Below are 20955 nucleotides of genomic sequence, written 5' to 3' on the forward strand. Positions count from 1 at the left end.
AAGCTCTTCTGACTGTGAGAAACACTGCAATTGTCCCTGGAAAGGCAGCTGCCCCCTCCGGGGAGGCTGCGGATCAGCACCTCTTGTGGCTATGAATGGAAATTATAAAGCTTCACATTTAGGAGGATTTGCCTTTTCCTTGCATTGCCCTCTGCTGTTGGGGCAGTGGAAACTACTGATGTCAGCCTGTTATTGAGTCCAGTACCTAAACCCAAAAACCAAGTCATGCTGGCTGGCTGAGAAACTTACCTCTTGGGCCTTAGCCCACCCAGAATTAGAGCAGCAGGGTTTTTTTAGATCTCTACCGCATGAGAAGCTAATGGAAGCTCCCAGCTGCAGATAGGCTGTCATCACAGCTGGGAAAGCAGTTTCCTATCGCAAGCCCCAGATCCAAACACAGCATCATGTGATTGCTAGGAAGGAGCTCGGAGGTACCGGCAGTAGACAAGGGACATACCTCCTCATAGTTCTTTGCTTCCACTCCATGCTTCATGTCCAGGATCACGAGCTGGTCCAGCATCCGCCCCGTTCCTGGAAGCGCATTGAAAGGATTCATTGTGTGCAGCTCTCAGGCTGCCAGGAACTAACCAACCCCCTCATTGGAGAGAGATTAACAACACTCCTCCCCCGGGGAATCTCCAGCCAGCTGCAGAGGCAGCACAGTCCTGCTTAAAATCACAGGACCTTCTGAATGAACCCGGGCTGATGGCAGGGCTCCCAGAGACAATGAGAACAAGCTGTAGCTAAGAGCACTAAGCGCGCAGGACACAAGCCGCTGCCAGGAACCAAAACTGTTAAAATGTGCCCAGACTTTGAATTGGGCTTCCCAAGGCAGAGGAGACACAGCCACCTCCATTCAGCAGACGGGCTAGAGACACACACGAGTAGAGCAAGAGCTACAGACAACAGTCACCCCAGGGTGCAGGGCATTGCAAATATGAAGGGGGACAGCCAAAAAATAAGCTAGGGGAGCCTAAAGCCAACAGGGGCTACAGCCAACTACCACATCTGGGAGAGGACAGGGGAAAAAGATCACAAGTATATAGGATTTTCCAGAGCATCTCATATTTCAGCCACATCAAGCTGCCTGTTCCACCACATCACCCAACTAGGAAGTGTTCGCAGATGAGAGACCCTCCCTGTCCAAATACCCTGTAGCCTAAATGAAAGTGCCTGGACACCACCAGTTCTAATCTCACCTCTACTGATTGTGCACTTCAGAATCCTTATCATGAAGCACAGTCAAGGGTTCCCTAGGAGATACTCACATATCATTCCCTCAATTTACAAATAAGTTAAATGCAGAGTTACACAAGGTCACTTCAAGCAGAGCTGGGAAAATATCCCTGATTTCTAATATAACAGGCACAAGTTTTATTCCCCTCAGCTACACAAGCTTTCAGAATGAATGTGTCAAAGCGATGTGTTTGGCTATCCTGTCTCTAACCAACCACTTCTCTAACCATTAGATAACACTTCCCTCCGAAAGCCGAGAACAAAATCCAAGATTCCTACTCTCCAACATTCTACTGCTGTCTACCAAAAAGTTGTATAACCCACTGGCAACGTGTGTGTCTTGCACCCTCTTCTAGAGGCTGTTCCACACTGAGTATAAGGTATTCCTTTAGCTCAAGCAAGAGATGTCTCTGCTGTGGATCTGAAGGCCCGGGATTCAGACTTGGGGAGGGAGGAAGGTCCTTATGGTTGCACAGGATGGAATTTTTTTTGTCTAGTTGTTGTTTAAAAAACTGGTCAATATAATTCACAGAGAGAGGAAAAATCCTTAAAACAGAATTAAAAACCATTACAATCTGCCAGTGACACCATGATACGCAGCAAACCCTGGTGGTTTCACATTTCAGCAATTTGCCACACGTTTTGTTTATGTCATGCAGACAAATTAGGAGGCTGAGAGGGAGGGTGGGCAGCTACAGCCAACAGTCACACAAGGGCCTTCAACGCACACAGATCAGCGGGGGATTTTTTACATATTATGTAAATTACAGAAGTTTGGGTGGGGTTTTGGGACCCTCAGGCTGAGGTGAGGAGAACAAGAAGCCTGGTGGACAGGACAACAAACCCTGAAGCATGAGATAAGGGGAGAGCCACCCAAGTAGCAGGAAGAGAGTGAGAGCTAGTGACTGCACTAGGGGTGGAGAGCAGGCACTTTGTGAGCGGTTAATATTTTCAGGGGCTTCCAGATGGTGATCCCCTGGGAGGCTGCTGGGCCTAGGGCACAGGGTGGTTTCCTTTGGGTCCCAATGATCTTCAATAAACTCCCTGCTCCCTCTTGTAGCTGAGGAATTGGTGGTGTCAAGACGTGAAGCAAAATCAGTGATCCTGGGGTTTTAGCGACTGGGAGTCCTGATTCACTCTGCCCAGCTCCTGCAAAGCCCTTTGTGAAGATGGGGCCTTTCACGGGCCACTTCAGAAGAGCTGCTGGAGCTACCCCCAAGTGGGGAGAGAGTAGGTGGGCCTGGGGCAACTTCACTGGGGTCCACACGACTACTAATGTGCCAGCTCAGAGGGGAAACATGCAAGTTAACCTGTGTCCTCAGACGAAACTGTTAAAGGTCTGTTCTCCCCAAAAGGAAGGTAGGAAGAGAACAGGCTGCTCCAGACAGACAGGGTCTCTGTGCTCCTAAGGCGGGGTGCCAGGCAGAGAGGGAAGGTGCTGCCCCAGGCTTTGGCGGTAAAGTGATGCTCCAGTCCCCCCGAGAATCCAGCTCCTGCTATTCCATTGCCGGGGGTGGAGAATGTGGCCAGTTCTCCACACTGGCCTTAACAGCAATTCTGACCTGAGCCTTGTAACGCAGCAATTGTCAGACCAGGGCAAATGGATAAAGGAGGAGGGAAACAGCCTGATGTACACCACCCACACTCAGAGGAGATGCTAGGAGAGATCCCCATGTCTGGCAAGCTGCCCTGTTCCAGATCCTGGGGCCCTGTACAAGGAACTGATCAGCCACCTTTCACTTCCTCTTCCCCATTCCTGTGGCTGGGGGTTGAGAAATCCTAGTTGTTCAGAACCCACCTGGCCCAACGGCTCTGCGTTTTCTCCACCAACAGTTCCTGCTGCCCAGCTTGCCCTCCCAGGGAAGCCAGAGCTCTGCTAGTGATGAGTTCCTCCCTGGCTACAGGCCCAGCTGGGGCTGCTCTGCTCACAGACGCCAAAGGGGTCCAGTAGGAAACCCCTTAACAGGGCTGCCAGGCGAATTATCCAACTGAATTAGCTCAGCAAAATTAAATTTCCCCAGAGCTAACATTCCAGAGGAGCCAGGACCTTCCTCTCCAAGAGACTCAACCCCCAAAGCCCTGGATCAGGCCCCCCCCACCAGTCACCACAGTGCAGCCAACTAGTTTTAACACTCCCTTGTACCCAGGCGTGGGGAAGACGCAGGTGGTTGCCCAACTTGCAACATGCACTGTTTGTAAGGTCTCAGGCACCAGACTCTGGGGGCACAGAGAACAGGGATTTCCAATTCTCATGCAGAGCCAGGCACCCTCAAGTACAAGCCCCCCAGAGAGGACTCCAGGACAACAAGCTCAGTTGAGTGGCTCCTGGCCACCCAACTCTGGAGTCACCTCACTCACTGATAAGTTTCTGAGTGGAGGCTGCATCTGGCTATACTCTGCACCCATCACTACGGAAATCTCTAAAAGAAACCCACAGTGACATAAGGGAGTCTGGAAGCAGCTATTTAAGACCATAGAAGAAGAGCTGTGAGGGGCTGGGACCATGCTAGGAACGCTTGCTAGCTGCTGCATGAGCAAGAAGCCATGCCACCCCAGACTGTGATTATGAAAGCGAAGAATGGGTATGTGATTCCGCTGGGAGACTTCTCAGGAAAAGCCAATGGTGTGGGTGACTCATTGGGGGCAGTCTCCCAGTTGAGTCAGTATTGCCCCCAATACCCCTAGGCAGGACTTTGCTCCTGGAGGAGCCATCTTTCAAATGAGAAATAAAATCAAAGCCCTAATTTGGTCAGGATGTTGGTTATAACACCCTGATTCTTATGCAACGTGGCACAGGATCTTCAGCATTGCACAAGAATCAGAGTATTACAATCTACAGCCTGACCAAATCCCAAGCCAGGTTATTGTCTTCCATTTCAGCTAGTCCTAAATCCGGCGCAGAATAGCTCCGCCATCCCACACCAAAGTGCCTCCATTTAGGTTGGGGGTGGGAGTGAAGCAATCTCTACGGCCAGTCCGCAAAGCGCTCTGGAATCCTGTAGGATAAGGCATAAGAGGAATGGGATCACAAAAGAGGAACCATTGCAGTGACTGTGAGAAGAGGTGAGCACGCCAAGTCAAAGTAAGGCTACAGCAGGGATCAGCCCAGCCCTCCCCAGACGGGGGATGGAACCCACATGCCTGCGGATTTCAGGGTGTTTGTTCTTAACTTGATCGCAGCAGAGAGAGTAGCAAATGCGTCACCCACAGGAAATGGCAGCCCCAGTGCTCGTTAGGCAACTGTCCCTGCAGCACAACGACAAGGACTGACGTCCGGCTCACTTCCTCTTCCCTCTGTCAAAGTATCACTCAAAGGAAGAGACACCCTATGCAACCAGAGGCAACTATCGCAGGGTGCTGCAACCCCACTGGGAAAGGGCTTCAAGCCCAGCACAGGGCTGCTGCAACATGGTGCACCCAAGAAAGAGACCACACTCTACCACCAAAGAGGAGGAGGAAGAAGTGGACAAATAGGGAGGACAAAAGGGTATCAGCCTACTCTATGCTGCCAGAATTGGGATGCGAGGAGAGGCAGCATGGGAACAGCACTTCTGGGATGCCCACCTGCTCCTACAGTCACCATCACAATTCCCTGTCGGTGACCCCATTCCTCTTGTGCCCAGACCTGAAGGATCCCATAGTGATCATGCAGGTGAGCTGCAAGGATCTTTTCACCCCCTAATGCAAGCGACAGCTGTTCTGCACCAGTAACACGAAACTCTTCACCTCAGAGGATCCCATTCCTCTCAGCATGAAGAATCCCAAAGTGCTTTGCAAACTGGACATTGAAATTGCTTCATCCTGACCCCTCACCCCAACATATTGCACCAAGAGCAAGGAAGAGGGAGGGCTGGGAGCAGCTTTCTGCACTCACCCACAGGGAGCTTGCTCTCGAAGCAAGCCTCGAACATATCATAGTCTTCAGTGGTGAAGGCGAACTTGCCTTTCGTGGCATCCTCCTTGGAGTAGAGGATGTGTCCAGCTGAGTCAGTTATCTGTAGGAGAGACAGACAGCAAGAGTGGCTCAAGAACAGTCACAGGCAGGAGCACAGTCCCTCGATGACACATGGACAAACTTAACAGGCTCTTCTGGGCCCTCTTTAGGATTTGCTGCATTTTGCTTCCACCTGCCCCATTTCAATTCCTCTTCTCCCCCACGCTGGCAAAAACAGCAGGCTTCTAGGATCTGATGTCACTGGATTTTTAGTTAAAACGTCCTGGACACAGACTAATTTAAGTTGTCTAATTCCCTGAATCCTTGTTCATTGCCTCCTTAGCTTCTCCTTAGGATTGTAAATTCCCAAAGCAACGCTCCGCAAAACACAGAGATACTCTGGTTCCTACAGCGAGAGGTATCGAGGGACAAACAGAACAGACTCCCCAGCAGCAGAACTGCAGAAAGGGCATATGTGCAGCATTAGCTCCAAATGCCAATATGCCCTGAGCTGGGCAATGTTTGGGTGCCAAGGTTTGTAGAAGTGACACCTCACAGCACAGCTCAGAGGCAGGACTGCAGATCAGACAGACTATATATGCAGAAGGAGTAACTGCTATTTTGTGCTGATATCACAAAATTATTTAGATTAATCAAATCTAGAGACTGTTCTAACAAAATTACATTAATTGACAGCACCATGGCAGGTGCCACTCAGGAAACACATCACCGTGTATAGCTTAATTAAAACCTCTTCTCAGTGTGCAGCAGTGTTAAAAAAAACCCAGCAAACAAATATGCCAACTGATATAGTGAAGGTTTTAATGCCACTGTATAAATCAATGGTATGCCCGTATGATTCTCCCATCTCAAAAGACATAGCAGAAATAAAGGGGTGCTGAGATGATTAGAGGCCTAGAAAGTATTCCAAATGAAGACATTGAGACCTTCAGGACTACTTACAGAGGAGATACGAAAACACAACAGAGACAACAAAACAGTCAGTGAAATGGAAAGGCAACATATTTACAATGGAAAGGAAATACTTTTTCTATTAACACAACACCTAATTAACTTCCTGCCAGAGGATATAATTGAGGCCAAGAACTTAGTAGGATTCAAAAAAGGTTGAGATATTTATATGGATAATGAGAACAACCAGGTTCCTTAGACAAGTTAAAAATAATAAGGGACAAACTCTCATGCTAAAGAGTATAAGCCATAGCTGGCAGGAGGTTCGGAGGAAACTTCCTCTGTGGGCAGGTGATCCCATAATTGTCTATTATGGGGTTTTTCTTGCACCTTCCTTGGAACTATGTGGTACTTTTCAGTGTCAGAGACAGGAGGCTGGACTAAGCGACTCACTGCTTTGGTACTGCAGTTCCGATGCAGAGCTTCATCTTAATCCAAGCAGCAGAGAGACTACAAGGTACACTCGATCAGCTTCTTGGTTAGCCTACCCTGCATATCATTCACAGAGCAACTATGATTAACCATATTCAAATTATTCAGGATGATACTGTATTGAGTTTGCACATTGGAGTCCCATGAAGGAAACAAAGAAAAGGACCTACTTTAAAGGGTATCTTGTATTTGGAGTACTGCCTTTTAAAGTTGACTGGGATTCTCACTGTTGTGCTCTGGGGGAAGCTCTGAGTGCTATCTTTCCACAAAAACGGTTGTGCGGTATGCAGGCCTGATCCGTTTTTGCCTTGTCTCTAACACTAGCAGCAGAATGCCAGGGATGGGGGATAGATAAGCGTTCAAATTGCACTCCCTGCATCAGTCCCAAGCCAGGGCCAGGGAACCTAATGATCCGACCAGCGGACCAAATTCGGTGATGAATCCTGATCATGTGCCACCTGAGGCACGTTGCGCATACGCTAAGAAGAAGTAGAGTCCCCAGAAGTAGCATTTCAGACAGTGGCAGCTCTGCTGTCTGCTTCCATCAGTATTGGATACCCGTTATTCAGACTCAATCAGACACATTACCCATCAAGCTGGGCGTGTGGGGGGGAAGCAGCTTATAGCCCAGCCAACACTCTTGCGGAAGGACAGGCTAACCTGAAAGGAATTCTTCTTAATGTTCAAACGTTATTTACAGTAATGCCATCCCCTACAGACAAAGCATTGTTCTCTGTCTTGACAAACAGCCCATCAATTCCCCACACTGCAGACTTAAACAATGAGATAGCCCCATGTGACCAGGCCCAAGCGGGACGTCATCCACCCAAGAGCATCCACTCTGCAGCCAGCTGGCACATTGTGCAGATCCCTCAGGAACAGAGGGTACTTCTGTTAGTGTTGGGATTTCACAAACACACAGGGCCCAGCTCAGTGACAGGAACCATCTTCAATACAACACACAGTAACTACCAACCTCCTATACCCTGGTGACCTAGTGTTGGGAGCCTGCTCTGACAACCTGACCTTCCGGGCTGTGGGGAAGGTGCCACCTGGAGACATCCTGTCCTAAACAAACCCCCCTACCCCCACTGCACAAACACACCCAATAGAAAAGGAGCCCAAACCTAACATCCTGAGAACACAAGTGTTGGCCACAGCACCCATGCATGACAAGGGAAGGGGGCAAGAAATGGCTGAAGTGCTGCAAGGAGGTGGGGATGACTTTCAATTCAAGCTTGCTTAACATTCTAATAAACTAAATCACATTTCCCTCTGCCAGTGATACTAACCTCAGTGCCCCATAAAGTAGCAAAGCCAGACTGCAACCCTGGCACAAGAGTAATCCTGCATCAGGGACCTGGCTTTCTGTGGCAGACAGAAGTCTCAGAAGAGGAAGTGGAATCAGATGTACAAAGGATGGGCAAGCAAAGAACCAGGAGACACTGGATCATTGAGTGAGAACAGAGGGGAGAGCACAGTTCTGAAAAGACTGCAAAGCACAAACTCTGCTCGTACAGGGCTCTATAATCCACCACACCACCATGAGCTTTATATGTGCCATGTGTTATCAGAAAAACAACTGCAGAAATATTTGAGTTCTTAAACCACTGTGTATCCATCCTTCTTACAATGAATCCAGAATGCAATGAATGTACAGAGCTGAGACAGAGAGAGCGAGCGAGCTTAGGCCAGATCTACACTAAAAAGTTAGGTTGATCCAGCTTCGTCACTCAGGAGTGTGAAAAGTGTGGACCTTACTACCGCCTCCTGGGGAGGTGGATTAATTAAAGCGACTTGAGAACCTCCCACCACTGTAGTGAGGATCTACACTGAAGTGCTGAAGTTTGTAGCAGTTTAAATGTAGACATAGCCTAACATTTAATAAATTTAAAAAATATCTAAAAGAGCCTTTCTAGACATAAAAGTAGCATAAGGGCTGATATCCTGGGACCGTCCTGGGTTCGAGGCAGATGTTGTCTCTCTCACTGTGAAGCTGGGAATCTTCCCTTTCCAGTAGGATAATACTTCTTATTCTGGCCCTGAGGATTCATAAGATATTAGACTTAAGATTATCACAAATTCTCAAGCCTTCTGGACCTCAGGCAGGGACAATTAGGGGGAAAATTCCACATTTAAGAAGAAAGAAGAAGCGTGTCTCTGGCAAACTGATTCAAAAGGTGACACCACTGCTCGTGTGGGTGGGCGGTGATAGTGAAGTTAGAAGTGGCCACCAGAGAGGACATGTTATTGGGTGGGATGCAAGCAAGGCTGTCAAAACTGCATTAGAATGGCAGTTTGTCACATGGATGGTGTATTATTCATGCACACACTGCTTGACCTTAACCTCAGCTCCAACAACCCTTTCACGTCCTCTCATGTCCTTCTTGTGCTCCCACTTCTGTGCTTTCTTCCTTGCATAAAATGCCCTCTAAGCACCAGTGGACCAAACTGCCACCCTCCCCTCAGTAAACCTGCCACTAACAGACCCGGCAACAGCAAGAAAGGAATAGAGTCTCCACATAATGCTATCTCCATGACCATCTCCTCAATCCCGCCACACTGTGTCACATGTAGAGAGCGAGCCCTGGTGTGGCCCTGTTACTGTAACCCTGTCCCAATCTGTAGTCCTACTGTGCAATGTGAAGAGCGAACCCCAGCATCACTTCTGCTGTCACTCTCCTCCCGGTGCACGCAGATCAAGCTGGACGTGGCCTTGTGGCTGTGACCATCCTCCCAGTGTGCCATATGCACAGAGTGAACCTCGATATGCCCCATGGCTGTCACCCATCCCCCAGCATGCCACATGCACAGAGTGAACCCCAATGTGGCTCTATGGCTGTGACACATCCCCCCAGCATGCCATGTGCACAGAGTGAATCTCGACGTGGCTCTATGGCTGTGACACATCCACATTGGACTTCACATTGGAGAGCACATGGCAGACTGGGGGCTCTATGGCTGTGACCCCTCCCCCTAAGCATGCGATGAGCACAGAGTGGACCCCAATGTGGCCCTATGTCTGTGACCTACCCCCCGGCGTGCCATGTGCACAGAGTGAACCCCAACGTGGCCCTATGGCTGTGACCTACCCCCGGCGTGCCATGTGCACAGAGTGAACCCCAACGCGGCCCTATGGCTGTGACCCACCCCCCGGCGTGCCATGTGCACAGAGTGAACCCCAACGTGGCCCTATGGCTGTGACCTACCCCCCGGCGTGCCATGTGCACAGAGTGAACCCCAACGTGGCCCTATGGCTGTGACCCCCCCCAACATGACATGAGCACAGAGTGAACCCCGATGTGGCCCTATGGCTGTGACCCACCCCCCGGCGTGCCATGTGCACAGAGTGAACCCCAATGTGGCCCTATGGCTGTGACCCACCCCCCGGCATGCCATGTGCACAGAGTGAACCCCAACGTGGCCCTATGGCTGTGACCCACCCCCCGGCGTGCCATGTACACAGAGCGAACCCCAACGTGGCTCTAAAGCTGTGACCTACCCCCCGGCGTGCCATGTGCACAGAGTGAACCCCAACGTGGCCCTATGGCTGTGACCTACCCCCCGGCGTGCCATGTGCACAGAGCGAACCCCAACGTGGCTCTAAAGCTGTGACCTACCCCCCGGCGTGCCATGTGCACAGAGCGAACCCCAACGTGGCCCTATGGCTGTGACCCCCCCCAACATGACATGAGCACAGAGTGAACCCCGATGTGGCCCTATGGCTGTGACCCACCCCCCGGCGTGCCATGTGCACAGAGTGAACCCCAACGTGGCCCTATGGCTGTGACCTACCCCCCGGCGTGCCATGTGCACAGAGTGAACCCCAACGTGGCCCTATGGCTGTGACCCACCCCCCGGCGTGCCATGTGCACAGAGTGAACCCCAACGCGGCCCTATGGCTGTGACCCACCCCCCGGCGTGCCATGTGCACAGAGTGAACCCCAACGTGGCCCTATGGCTGTGACCTACCCCCCGGCGTGCCATGTGCACAGAGTGAACCCCAACGTGGCCCTATGGCTGTGACCCCCCCCAACATGACATGAGCACAGAGTGAACCCCAATGTGGCCCTATGGCTGTGACCCACCCCCCGGCATGCCATGTGCACAGAGTGAACCCCAACGTGGCCCTATGGCTGTGACCCACCCCCCGGCGTGCCATGTACACAGAGCGAACCCCAACGTGGCTCTAAAGCTGTGACCTACCCCCCGGCGTGCCATGTGCACAGAGTGAACCCCAACGTGGCCCTATGGCTGTGACCTACCCCCCGGCGTGCCATGTGCACAGAGCGAACCCCAACGTGGCTCTAAAGCTGTGACCTACCCCCCGGCGTGCCATGTGCACAGAGCGAACCCCAACGTGGCCCTATGGCTGTGACCCCCCCCAACATGACATGAGCACAGAGTGAACCCCGATGTGGCCCTATGGCTGTGACCCACCCCCCGGCGTGCCATGTGCACAGAGTGAACCCCAACGTGGCCCTATGGCTGTGACCTACCCCCCAGCGTGCCATGTGCACAGAGTGAACCCCAACGTGGCCCTATGGCTGTGACCCACCCCCCGGCGTGCCATGTGCACAGAGTGAACCCCAACGTGGCCCTATGGCTGTGACCTACCCCCCGGCGTGCCATGTGCACAGAGTGAACCCCAACGTGGCCCTATGGCTGTGACCCACCCCCCGGCGTGCCATGTGCACAGAGTGAACCCCAACGTGGCCCTATGGCTGTGACCCACCCCCCGGCGTGCCATGTGCACAGAGTGAACCCCGATGTGGCCCTATGGCTGTGACCCACCCCCCGGCGTGCCATGTGCACAGAGTGAACCCCGATGTGGCCCTATGGCTGTGACCCACCCCCCGGCGTGCCATGTGCACAGAGTGAACCCCAATGTGGCCCTATGGCTGTGACCTACCCCCCGGCGTGCCATGTGCACAGAGTGAACCCCAACGTGGCCCTATGGCTGTGACCTACCCCCCGGCATGCCATGTGCACAGAGTGAACCCCAATGTGGCCCTATGGCTGTGACCCACCCCCCGGCGTGCCATGTGCACAGAGTGAACCCCGATGTGGCCCTATGGCTGTGACCCACCCCCCGGCGTGCCATGTGCACAGAGTGAACCCCAACGTGGCCCTATGGCTGTGACCCCCCCCAACATGACATGAGCACAGAGTGAACCCCAATGTGGCCCTATGGCTGTGACCCACCCCCCGGCATGCCATGTGCACAGAGTGAACCCCAACGTGGCCCTATGGCTGTGACCCACCCCCCGGCGTGCCATGTACACAGAGCGAACCCCAACGTGGCTCTAAAGCTGTGACCTACCCCCCGGCGTGCCATGTGCACAGAGTGAACCCCAACGTGGCCCTATGGCTGTGACCTACCCCCCGGCGTGCCATGTGCACAGAGCGAACCCCAACGTGGCTCTAAAGCTGTGACCTACCCCCCGGCGTGCCATGTGCACAGAGCGAACCCCAACGTGGCCCTATGGCTGTGACCCCCCCCAACATGACATGAGCACAGAGTGAACCCCGATGTGGCCCTATGGCTGTGACCCACCCCCCGGCGTGCCATGTGCACAGAGTGAACCCCAACGTGGCCCTATGGCTGTGACCTACCCCCCAGCGTGCCATGTGCACAGAGTGAACCCCAACGTGGCCCTATGGCTGTGACCCACCCCCCGGCGTGCCATGTGCACAGAGTGAACCCCAACGTGGCCCTATGGCTGTGACCTACCCCCCGGCGTGCCATGTGCACAGAGTGAACCCCAACGTGGCCCTATGGCTGTGACCCACCCCCCGGCGTGCCATGTGCACAGAGTGAACCCCAACGTGGCCCTATGGCTGTGACCCACCCCCCGGCGTGCCATGTGCACAGAGTGAACCCCGATGTGGCCCTATGGCTGTGACCCACCCCCCGGCGTGCCATGTGCACAGAGTGAACCCCGATGTGGCCCTATGGCTGTGACCCACCCCCCGGCGTGCCATGTGCACAGAGTGAACCCCAATGTGGCCCTATGGCTGTGACCTACCCCCCGGCGTGCCATGTGCACAGAGTGAACCCCAACGTGGCCCTATGGCTGTGACCTACCCCCCGGCATGCCATGTGCACAGAGTGAACCCCAATGTGGCCCTATGGCTGTGACCCACCCCCCGGCGTGCCATGTGCACAGAGTGAACCCCGATGTGGCCCTATGGCTGTGACCCACCCCCCGGCGTGCCATGTGCACAGAGTGAACCCCAATGTGGCCCTATGGCTGTGACCTACCCCCCGGCGTGCCATGTGCACAGAGTGAACCCCAATGTGGCCCTATGGCTGTGACCCACCCCCCGGCGTGCCATGTGCACAGAGCGAACCCCAACGTGGCCCTATGGCTGTGACCCCCCCCAACATGACATGAGCACAGAGTGAACCCCGATGTGGCCCTATGGCTGTGACCCACCCCCCGGCGTGCCATGTGCACAGAGTGAACCCCAACGTGGCCCTATGGCTGTGACCCACCCCCCGGCGTGCCATGTGCACAGAGTGAACCCCAATGTGGCCCTATGGCTGTGACCTACCCCCCGGCGTGCCATGTGCACAGAGTGAACCCCAATGTGGCCCTATGGCTGTGACCCACCCCCCGGCGTGCCATGTGCACAGAGCGAACCCCAACGTGGCCCTATGGCTGTGACCCCCCCCAACATGACATGAGCACAGAGTGAACCCCGATGTGGCCCTATGGCTGTGACCCACCCCCCGGCGTGCCATGTGCACAGAGTGAACCCCAACGTGGCCCTATGGCTGTGACCCACCCCCCGGCGTGCCATGTGCACAGAGTGAACCGCAGTGGGCCCTGTGGCCGTGGCAATGGGGTGGGGGTGGGGAGCACTTCCTTCCGTGGGTCCCGCAGAGCCCAGCTCAGGGCCGAGTCACGCCGCTCCCCGACCCGAGCAGGCCCGGCCTGAACCGGGGAACCGCTCCCCCTCCGGGACTCTACCCATGGGGACCGAGGACCTCGCCCCCCGCCCTCGGTCCGACTGGGCCCCGGCCGCCCCCCGCACCTTGAGATTGGCGGACGGGCCGCTGGCCGCCCCCGGCGGGGCCCCGATTTCGTACTCGCCGGTGACCAGCGTGTCGCGGTGGATCTCCTCGCGCAGGCACTTGCGGGCCTTGCCCGGCAGCTGGAAGGAGATGGGCCGCGCCGGGCCCAGCAGGAGTAGGGCCAGGGCCAGGGCCGGGCCGAGCCGAGGGCAGCCGGGAACAGGTAGCGGCATGGCGGCGGATCCGGGTCCCACAGGCCGCGCTCCCCGCCCCCGCGCACCATGTGACCCTCCGCCGGCCCGCCTGCGTGAGGGGGAGGGGGCCGGGGCCACCATGGCATAGGGGGAATGGAGGGGTGAGGGGATAATGGTTCAGGGGGAGCCGGCGGGAGGACAAAGCCATGAGGCTGAGGGCTTGGCGGAGGAGAGCAGGGGTGGGTATGGGAGAAAGCAGGGGGAAGGAAGCAGGGCATTAGGGAGAGCCTCTGGGGAGGACGGGACTGGAGACTTTGTGGTGGAGGGCGGCATTAGCTGTGTGGTAATGTTAAAAGTTGAAGCTGACCAGGTGCTAAAAGAGAGCAATGAGCCCCCAAACAACAACTGACTGCGCCTAGGGGAGAAAGAGAGAAATGTGGGGCTGGAAGAGCCCTGGAGCGCTCAGCAAGTACCGCCCCTGCACTGTGGCAGGACCAAGTCAAATCTAGACCATCCCTGACAGGTGTCTGGGCAACCTGTTCTAAAAAACCTCCAGTGATGGGGGTTCAGCAACCTCCCTTGGAAACCTGTTTCAGAGCTTTTAAACTGCCCTTGTAGTTAGAAAGTTTTTCCTAATATTTAATCTAAATTTTCCTTGCTGCAGATGAAGCTCATTACTTCTCCCATGTATCATGGCTGTTGAGAACCCAGTTGATCACAGCCCTCTTTATAACAGTCCTTAACATATTTGAAGACTATCAGGTCTTCCCCCTTGTCATCTTTTCTTAAGACTAAACATCCCTATTTTTTTTAACCTTTCCTCATAGGTCAGGTTTTTTAAACCTTTTATCTTTTAGAAAAAAGAAAAGGAGTACTTGTGGCACCTTAGAGACTAACCAATTTATTTGAGCATAAGCTTTCGTGAGCTACAGCTCACTTCATCGGATGCATACTGTGGAAAGTATAGAAGATGTTTTTATCCACACAAAGCATGAAAAAATGGGTGTTTACCTCTACAAAAGGTTTTCTCTCCCCCCACCCCACTCTCCTGCTGGTAATTGTAAGGAGAGTGATCACTTTAGATAAGCTATTACCAGCAGGAGAGTGGGGTGGGGGGAGAGAAAACCTTTTGTAGAGGTAAACACCCATTTTTTCATGCTTTGTGTGTATAAAAACATCTTCTATACTTTCCACAGTATGCATCCGATGAAGTGAGCTGTAGCTCACGAAAGCTTATGCTCAAATAAATTGGTTAGTCTCTAAGGTGCCACAAGTACTCCTTTTCTTTTTGCGAATACAGACTAACACGGCTGTTACTCTCAAATTTATCTTTTAGGTTTCTGTCCTATGGACTCTCAACAATTTGTCCTTATCTTTCCTAACATGTGGCACCCAGAACTGGACAGTACTCCAGCTGAGGCCTCACCAACACAGTGCTTAATTTTAATGAGAGAGGTGCCAGGGCTCAAGCAATTTTTTTACACTCATAACTGATGCAGCAAGCCCAGAGGTACCAGGGCTATGAACTGCCAAGCTCAGAGGTGCCAGTGCTCAGACCTGGCAAGCTCTGACACAAATTAAGCACTGCACCAATGCCAAGTAGAGCAGGACAATTACCTCCTGTGTCTCAGGCTATATGTACATTTAGATCACCTGTAGCACTTCAGTGTAGACCAGGGATGGGCAAACTACAGGCCGGGGACCACATCCGGCCCTTCAGACATTTGAATCTCAAGCTCCAGCTGTGGAGCAGGATCTGGGGCTTTCCCCGCTCCAGCCGGGGAGTGGGGTCGGGGACTTGCCCCGCTCTGAGTGGCTCCCAGAAGCAGCGGCATGCCCCACCTCCAGCTCCTACACATAGGGGCAGCCAAGGGGCTCCACACACTGCCCCCGCCACAGGCGCCACCCCCGCAGCTCCTATTGGCCAGGAACCACGGCCAATGGGAGCTGCAGGGGCAGCGCCTGCGGATGGGGCAGCGTGCAGAGCTGCCTGGCTGCATCTCTGCGTAGGAGCCTGAGGAGGGACATGCTGCTGTTTCTGGGAGCTGCTTGAGCTAAGCACCACCCAGAGGCTGCATCCCTGACCCCCTCCCATGCCCGAACTCCCTGCCCCAGCCCTGATCCCCCCTCCTTCCCTCCAAACCCCTTGGTCCCAGCCCGGAGCACCCTCCTGCACCCCAAACCCTCATCCCCAGCCCCACCCCGGAGCCCACACCCCCTCCCGCACCCACCCCCCAATTTCATGAGCATTCATGGCCCGCCATACAATTTCTGTACCCAGATGTGGCCCTCAGGCCCAAAAGTTTGCCCACCACCAGTGTAGATACTACACCAATGGGAGGGGTTCTTTCATCATTGTAGTAAATTCACCTCACCGAGAGGCAGTAGCTAGGCTGACGGAAGAATTCATCTGTTGACCTAGCACTGTCTACACGGGGACTTAAATCAGCTTAACTATGTCCCTCGGGGGTGTGAATTTTTTACACTCCTGAGTAACATAGCTTGGTCAATCTAATTTTCTAGTGTAGCTCAGACCTTACATATGACACTCCTGTTAAAGCTATATCTAACTTATCTAAATATTCTTTAACCTGTCCTTTTCCTGTTGTTAATATTAATTGTGCTGCACAACTGGTCACCATTAACCTTTTCAGTGAAAACTGAAACCAAATAGGCATTAAACCCCTCAGCCTTCTTCAAGTCATCAGTTATTAGCTCTCCTTCCCACCTACATAGAGGGCCTACACTTTCCTTCATCTTTCTATTGCTCCAAATGTATTTAAAGAACCTCTTCTTATTTCCTTTTGTCCCTTGCTAGGTGAAACTCATTTTACTTAGCCTTTCTGATTTTGTCCCTGCATGTTTGTACTATTCTTTTGTATTCCTCCTAAGTAATTCATCATGTTGTTGAAGGATTCCCTTTTTGTTTTTCAGGTCATTAAAGAGCTGATGCATCCATATTGACCTTTTGCTAGTCTTCCTATTTTTCCTTTGCATCAGGATAATTTGCAGTTTTGCCTTTAATATTGTCTCCTTGAGAAACTGCCAGCTCTTCTGAACTTCTTTATCCCTTAGATTTTCTTCCCATGGGACCTTAACTACCAGCTCTCTCAGTTTGTTAAAATCTGCTATTTTGAATTCCATTGTCCTTATTCTGCTGCTGCTCTCTCTTCTTCCTTTCTTTACCATCATGAAATCTATCATTTTATGATCACTTTCACCCAAATTGCCTTCACCTTCAGATTAGCTACCAATTCCTCCTTTTTGGTAAAAAACAAGTCTAGAATGGCTGTCCCTCTGGTTACTTCTTCCACTTTCTGAAACAAAAAATTGTCCCCAAGACATTCAAAGAACTTACTGGAAATTTTGTGTTTTGCCATATTACTTTTTCAATGGATATGTGGATAGTTAAAGTTCTCCATTACTATTAGCTCTTGTGTTTTGGATATTTCTGTTATTTGTTCTAGAAATGCCTCATCCACGTCCTCTTCCTGATTTGGTGAGCTGTAGTAGACCTCTACCATGTTGTCATCCCTATTTTTTTCCCCTTTATCATTACCCAGAGACTTTCAACTGGTCTGCCTCTCACATCCTTCTGGACCTCAGAACAAGTGTATACATTCTTGATGTATAGTGTACCACTTCCTTCCTTTTTATCCTGGCAGTCCTTCCTGACCAAGCTGTTCCCCCGCATACCTATATTCCAGTTATGAGACCTATTCCACCAAGATGGCAGAAATGGCATTGTGCTGTGTAGCTGCCTGCTGCTGAATCAGGAACCACCATTGCTGGCAAATGGGCACAGGGCCATGAAATCCTGAACAATGTGTATATCCCAGTTCTGAGCTGATTTTACCTAGCTCTGACAGATTCCTGAGAGTTTGAGGTTTTCTTAAACTTTGGCAATATTTGCCTACTTTGTTCTGCCTCATTGAATGTTAACAGTATGATCACTGTTACATAACCAAACAGATTAAAGATCCAAAAGATTTGAAGTAGGCTATCAAAAGCAGGAGCTATCCCATGAGAACAACTGCAAGAACATTTTCAGATGCAAATTAAGGGTTTTGGCAGGTCTTCAGAAAGTGCACAATTTTGTACCTCCACCTTCCCTTTTGTTAGCTGCATGTTTAAGTGACTTCCTTTTGAGACTGTGTCAGCATAGGAGGTGTGCCGAAGCATTACATCCCATGTCTTGGAGGAGCTGTATGGAATGGAATTAAGTAATTTTAATCTACTATGGGATGAAAATGATCAACATCACAATGTGAAACTGCATAGTTTTATGCAGTCTGCCAAAGAAAGGCCTGTCAAGGTTCCTCCCCCACTCTGAACTCTAGGGTACAGATGTGGGGACCTGCATGAAAAACCTCCTAAGCTTATCTTTACCAGTTTAGGTCAAAATTTCCCCAAGGTACAAAATATTCCACCCTTTGTCCTTGGATTGGCCGCTACCACCACCAAACTAATACTGGTTACTGGGGAAGAGCTGTTTGGAAACGTCTTTCCCCCCAAATACTTCCCAAAACCTTGCATCCCACTTCCTGGACAAGGTTTGGTAAAAAGCCTCACCAATTTGCCTAGGTGACTACAGACCCAGACCCTTGGATCTTAAGAACAATGAACAATCCTCCCAACACTTGCACCCGCCCCCCTTTCCTGGGAAATGTTGGATAAAAAGCCTCACCAATTTGCATAGGTGACCACAGACCCAAACCCTTGGATCTGAGAACAATGAAAAAGCATTCAGTTTTCTTACAAGAAGACTTTTAATAAAAATAGAAGTAAATAGAAATAAAGAAATCCCCCCTGTAAAATCAGGATGGTAGATACCTTACAGAGTAATTAGATTCAAAACATAGAGAACCCCTCTAGGCATAAACTTAAGTTACAAAAAAGATACACAGACAGAAATAGTTATTCTATTCAGCACAGTTCTTCTCTCAGCCATTTAAAGAAATCATAATCTAACACGTACCTAGCTAGATTACTTACTAAAAGTTCTAAGACTCCATTCCTGGTCTATCCCCGGCAAAGGCAGCATAAAGACAGACCCACAGACCCTTTGTTTCTCTCCCTCCTCCCAGCTTTTGAAAGTATCTTGTCTCCTCATTGGTCATTTTGGTCAGGTGCCAGCGAGGTTACCTTTAGCTTCTTAACCCTTTACAGGTGAGAGGAGCTTTCCCCTGGCCAGGAGGGATTTTAAAGGGGTTTACCCTTCCCTTTATATTTATGACAGGCCCTTAAACAGAAATATGAAAAGAAAATTGAACAAGATGAAGTGCTAGATTGGACTGAATGAGATTTGTTCTGTAGCACATATGGTCAGTGACAAAGAATTTCCCCACAAGGAGACCTTACAGAGGTCACAAATGAGTGGTCCACTCAAAATGCTGCTTGAGGACATTACAGCATGGCACTAGGATGATTGTCAAGAGCTTTTAGGAGTTCAAAAAAGTTGTCACCAAAACACCTGTAGTGAGATATTTTGAGATTAGCAAAGGACCTAAGACTGAAATTGATGCACACACATGTGGGTTGGATGCTGTCCTGCAACACAATTGTTCAGTGACAGATGTTTCTAAAACATTGACTAAAACACAACAGATCTATGTTCAGGCTGACGAATACATTCTAGCAATTATTTCTGGTAGTTAGAAGGGTTTACAGCTGAGACAGAAAGAGAACATAAACCATTGCAGTGTAACCCATTGCCTAGCCTTCAGAAAATGATAATGAAATTGCAAAAGTAATCATTAAATGTGGAATTCAGGCTTGCTGAGGGCACAATAGTTGAGCTTGGCAGAATTAGATTTATATTTTTTTATAATTTTGATGAATAATATCAATGTTTCTTTTTAAGCTTTTTTATTATGGATTTAAACATTCACAGTTGCACAAAATTATGGGGTTTTAGCATTTTTTCAATGTCTTTTTAAATTTTCATATGTCCAGGAAATTATGGGGAGGTGCAGACAATAATTATTTAATGACAGTAAATGTTGAGATTCAAAAAGTTGAAGCTTATAACTATTAAAACACAAATTGCCAACATCACATCAAAATATACCAAGTAAATATCCATAAATCAAACTCTATGTTCTCAAGTAGCTTTTTTCTTACTTTGCCTCTCTGTACATTTCTGTTGTTATTGATGGAAACATTTTTCCATGGTTTTATATGTGTATGCTGAAACTGATGTTTACTGACATTTACCAATAAAAATCTAATTCTTCCAAATCTAATTATAGTGGATCTGCTTTCAAGAGAGTGTATAAATACTGAAAGCAAGGTGCTCTAGGAAGAAGAGTTTGAAGTAACCATGACTCAAGTACTATCCATTTTTTAGACTAAATTTGACAAGCTCAAACAAGAAACACAAAATCATCCAATATTGTAAAAGTCTGAGACAAGTAATTCTAGATGGATGGCCAATAGAAAAAGTCCAGGCACCTCCAATCTCAGAGTCCTTTTGGAACTATAGAGATGTAATTGCTGCATATGATGAGATTCTGTACAAAGGACATTATGTTATAATACCGCACAGCATGGGGGATGAGAACACTAAACATAACCCAAAATGAGAAATGTAAAAACGAAGCCTGAGGTGTTGTATTCTGGCCGCATGAATGCAACAATCTAAGATAAGGTATCTGCAAATGAGATCTACAACAATAAAAACAGATACCGTTGCAAAAGAACTGTATGAGATTCCTCGATTGCCTTTAGTCTGAGGTTGGAGTAGGCCTACTTAAATTAAGCAGGAAAGATTAGTTCTTATTAGTGGGCTATTAATTTTTTTAAAATTATCTGTTGCATACCATATTAAGTAACAATGTAACACCATATTGTAAAACACAGTTTGTTCACTATAGGATTGCAGATAGGTCAATACAACCTTAACTTTGCCTTGTCACAGGCTCTTCCAACTTCCTTTATAGTTAAAAATTACTGAAATCTTGTGGATGGATTACACTGGATAGTCTTTTTAAAAAAAAATTTTTTAGGATTAATATTTTTTTCCATTATTATACACAGCTGAAAGTTTCTTCTTCAGCATCAGCGGGTAGCCATGTTAGTCTGTATCCACAAAAACAACAAGGAGTCTGGTGGCACCTTAAAGACTAACAGATTTATTTGGGCATAAGCTTTTGTGGGTAAAACAT

The 20955-nt window shown here is 50.2% G+C and overlaps 1 protein-coding gene across 1 annotated transcript in view; it reads right to left on the reverse strand.

Annotated features, from left to right (window-relative positions):
* The window catches only part of TMED10 (transmembrane p24 trafficking protein 10), a 23439-nt gene extending 9570 nt beyond the window's left edge, over positions 1-13869 (reverse strand). Inside the window, exons 1-3 of the mRNA XM_084629938.1 lie at positions 13616-13869; positions 5111-5231; positions 458-531 (exon numbers count right to left, since the gene is read on the reverse strand). Of these exons, the coding sequence (XP_084486064.1) occupies positions 458-531; positions 5111-5231; positions 13616-13828 (408 nt within the window). The 5' untranslated portion in view covers positions 13829-13869. The remainder of the gene's footprint in view (positions 1-457; positions 532-5110; positions 5232-13615) is intronic.
* Positions 13870-20955: the final 7086 nt, after the last annotated feature.

The sequence above is a fragment of the Lepidochelys olivacea genome, assembly GCF_965140295.1.
Source record: "Lepidochelys olivacea isolate rLepOli2 genome assembly, chromosome: 6".
NCBI lineage: Eukaryota > Metazoa > Chordata > Testudines > Cheloniidae > Lepidochelys > Lepidochelys olivacea.